At 43.9% G+C, this 4,195-nt stretch overlaps 1 protein-coding gene across 1 annotated transcript; it reads right to left on the bottom strand.

Annotated features, from left to right (window-relative positions):
* Positions 1–2,280: 2,280 nt before the first annotated feature.
* On the bottom strand, positions 2,281–4,157 carry LOC103396980 (ATP synthase subunit alpha, mitochondrial; the record flags this gene model as incomplete). Its single annotated transcript, XM_017042619.1, has 7 exons — positions 2,281–2,480; positions 2,565–2,715; positions 2,821–2,965; positions 3,067–3,174; positions 3,255–3,479; positions 3,573–3,873; positions 3,979–4,157. Coding segments are annotated over 7 exons (1,188 nt in total), but the record flags the coding sequence as incomplete, so codon positions are not given.
* Positions 4,158–4,195: the final 38 nt, after the last annotated feature.

The following is a 4,195-nucleotide window of genomic DNA, read 5'->3' as shown; positions in this document are numbered from 1 at the left end:
TAAAATACCTCGCCATAAAAAATGGGCAGGATTTTTTGCGACAAACTTTTTGCTGTAAGTTTAGCGTAACTTGTTCTTTTTTATGAAGTTAAGATCGTGTACGCAGACATCGAAGCGAGATGAAACGATAATGAGGTTCACCTTATGGCCTATATACCCTGCTACCCTACAAGTGTAATTTAATACACCAGTAATTTGAAGCACAAAGCTGAATTGTTGTGGTGCAACTGTGTAACACACAAAAAATAGGAACAAGCTCTATTTTTTTTTTTATTACGTATAAAGTTGTCTTTAACACTACTGGCTAAAAAGCAGTCCTAAACCATTACAGAGCTCCTAAAAGAGAGACCTGTTCCAGGTAGCAGCCAATCAAACACATTCAAATTCACAGATACTTATTAACTATTAAAACAGTGGAAAACAGCAAAACCATTTCTCTGTCACCATACTCCAAATTAAAATGAAATTTAAACCAGTTCAGACATGAGCTTCATTAGCTTAGCTGTAGAACAGTACATTCTTGAGTGTATAGATGAATTGCAAGGTATATAATGAACAGTATAGTTGTGCCTGCAATACTACAGGCACAACTATACATTGAGGTTTGTTTTTTTAAAGCAATTTCATCGTAGGAAAACTGTCAGCAAAGTAAACACACACAATGCTGTCTATGACGATTCTCAGTCATCCAGGTCATGGTCAAGTTTAAAAAGTTCTGTTAGGCAACTGGACATGAATTTTCTAAAAGAAGACGTTTCACCTCTAATCCAAGAGGCTTCTTCATTTCTATCTGGTGATGGGGAGTGCAGCAGATATATACTCTAGGTGTGAAAGAATAAAGCTACTACAGCTCCACCCTGTTGGGTGGGCCTTAGGGTCAACAGTGAAAGTGTAAACAGTCGTTAAGAGTCTGATGGGTCGTTGTGGTCCTCATCAGAAAGGTTTCAGTCACCTGCCTCTTTGTTATGTGAAACTGAGGTGAATCTTTTGGGTGTTGTTCCTAAAAGTGCTTTGTAAGTGGGTGAAGGTTGTGTCTGAGTCTACCTCTGTTGAGTGATGGTTTTTCCAGGTTGACAAAAATGGCTTCTTTTACCCTTCTCTCAAACCATCTGTCTTCCCTGACCAATATGTGTACTCAAAGGAGTGTGTTTTGTCCATGAGGTGTATGTGAACAGCTGAGTCCTGTCCTGAGGAGTTGGCCCTCCTGTGTTGGGTCATGCGCCTGTGTAGCGGTTGTTTAGTCTCACCAATGTACAGATCAGTACACTCCTCACTGCACTGAATGGCATAAACCACATTGTCCAGATTGTTTCTTGGAGTCTTGTCTTTGGGATGAGCCAGTTTTTGTCTTAGGGTGTTGCCAGGTTTGAAGTGTACAGGGATCTGGTGTTGGTTAAAGAGCCTCCTAAGTTTTTCCAAAACTCCTGAAATGTATGGAATGACGACATTCCTCCTCCTGTTGTGGACCTCTTTTTGTTTGTTTTAAAAAAAGCCCATCTGGGATAGCCACAGGTCTTGAGAGCTGTTCTAATGTGTCTCTCATCTTACCTCTGTTGGTGGTGGGAATGGTGTCTGCCCGTGACTGTAGGGTTCTGATGACTCTTAATTTGTGCTCCAGTGGGTGGTGTGAGTCAAAAGATACTGGTGTATCCAGATACTGGTCTGTGTGGGTTGGTTTCCTGTACACCTCTGGCTTGGTGATGTTTCCACATAAGAACATCAAGTTCACCAGAGAAGATGTGGAAAAACAGTCTTGCATTCCTGGACTGTGCAGTTCACATCACAGAGGACAGACATCTCAACATAGAGATGTACAGGAAGTTTTATGATAATGATATATTTTCATGTTTTAGAACTGCTATTTGTAGTAAATCAAATTGTTTCTTTACAGTTTTGTGACTACATCTCAGTGTTTCAAGGCTCTCAGCTAAAGCTGTGTTGTGTCAAAAATGCAGTGCTTTTGGTGGGATGTGTCCATCCACTGGACACAAACGGTATTACAGATGGATCAAAATATTTTTACGTGTTATGTATGCCTGACTTAAGTCTTTGATTTCTTTCTTTATAAACTTTGCTTTATGAACAAGGCTCTGGCTTGTGGCACTTCAGCCCAGAGGCAATGTCTCTGTCATTGGTGTGGAACCCCAGGGTTCACCTCCTGGGCTAGATCAAATCCCAATTAAAGCGGTTGGTACCTTCCAGTGGACTCACCTCACCACTTCAGCTAAACACTAATGTTTCTGCAGGTAAGCAAACAACCAGAGGACCTTTACAGCACAGTAGGGTTGTAAAATTTTATTGGGAGAAATCTGTACATGGAGGATTTGGCCTTCAGTGTGTGCACACATAGATAAGCAGGATGAGGTCAAACACATGGAACCCACTGAATTGCATGAAGCCATTACTCAAAACTAGACAGGAAGTTCAGTACAATCTGCTTAAGTTTAGCATCTGATGCCTCTGAGATCTTGCCGTCAGCCCTGCAAGAGAACAAACCGATTCTGTGTACCTGTGATAAAAATGTGACTTGTTAAATGTGAATTGTTAATTTAGGCTCGTCTTACTTGATTGCTGCGAGCAGCTCCTGCTGCTGGCTGAGGATGTGTTGCAGGAAGGCCTTCTCAAACTCTGTGATCTTGCTGGGTTCCATCTTGTCCAGGTGACCTCTGACACCAGCATAGATGACTGTCACCTGCTCCTCAATGGCCATGGGAGCTGAACAAGGGTTAGAGTTCAGAGAACACGAGACGTAGTACAGGATTCACTTCGGAAATAAGAGCTGCACATGTGACTGACCATAAAACTAAAATATTGACTTACAATACTGTCCCTGCTTCAACAGCTCAGTGAGCCTGACACCTCTGTTCAAAAGCTGCTGGGTGGCAGCGTCCAGGTCAGAACCGAACTGAGCGAAGGCAGCGACCTCACGGTACTGAGCCAGCTCCAGCTTCATGGTACCAGCCACCTTTGAGTGAGAGGAAATAAAAGGCATACCATTTTAAATTGTAATACAGCCACTTCATTAATTAGACGGAAGGCTGTTAAGATCCTTAGGCCACATGTTACCTGCTTCATGGCTCTGGTCTGGGCAGCAGAACCCACTCTGGACACAGACAGACCCACATTGATAGCTGGGCGGATACCTTTGTAGAACAGCTCAGTCTCCAGAAAAATCTACAAAAGAAGATAGTCAAACATTAAACACAACATCAAATGAATAGAGCGGAGCATCGACTAGAACAACAAAGACCAACCTGTCCATCTGTGATGGAGATGACGTTGGTGGGGATGTAAGCAGACACATCACCGGCCTGAGTCTCAATGACGGGGAGGGCAGTGAGGGAGCCGCCACCAAAGTTGTCATTCATCTTGGCAGCTCTCTCCAGCAGACGGGAGTGCAAGTAGAACACATCACCAGGGTAGGCCTCACGACCAGGGGGACGACGCAGCAGCAGGGACATCTGACGGTAGGCAACAGCCTGGAAAAGATGGATGTTTAACAAGAATGCTCCAGGAACTCAGTTTGTTTGAGCAATGGAATAAACTAGAAGGCCAGTGATCGCTGCCCTCACCTGTTTGGACAGATCGTCATAGATGATCAGGGCGTGTTTGCCGTTGTCTCTGAAGAACTCTCCCATGGAGCAGCCAGAGTACGGAGCCAGGTACTGCAGAGGAGCAGCATCAGAGGCAGTGGCAGAGACCACAATGGTGTACTTCATGGCATCAGTGTCAGTCAGCCTCTTCACCAGCTGGGCCACAGTGGATCTCTTCTGTCCAATGGCAATGTAGATGCAATATAGCTTCTTCTTCTCGTCAGTGCCATCGTTGAAGCGCTTCTGGTTGATGATGGTGTCGATGGCAATGGCAGGTTTTCTGAGAAGATTGGGGGGGGGGGGGGTATATATATAAATAGAAATATTACACTTAATTTAATTAGGCATTTAATATGATAGAACACGTGTAATTTATTGTTTTTACCCAGTCTGCCTGTCACCAATGATCAGCTCACGCTGACCTCTGCCAATGGGCACCAGACTGTCCACAGCTTTGATACCAGTCTGCATGGGCTCCCTCACAGAGATACGAGGGATGATACCAGGAGCCTTCAAACCCACACGCCTGCGGATCTTGGAACCAAGAGGACCCTGGAAGGGAAAAAAAAAAAAAAAAAAAAAGAAAAAAAACAAGTCATTAC

This window comes from Cynoglossus semilaevis, chromosome W, assembly GCF_000523025.1.
Source record: "Cynoglossus semilaevis isolate Cse_v1.0 chromosome W, Cse_v1.0, whole genome shotgun sequence".
Taxonomy (NCBI): Eukaryota; Metazoa; Chordata; class Actinopteri; order Pleuronectiformes; family Cynoglossidae; genus Cynoglossus; species Cynoglossus semilaevis.
This window is presented reverse-complemented; position numbering and strand designations above follow the sequence as displayed.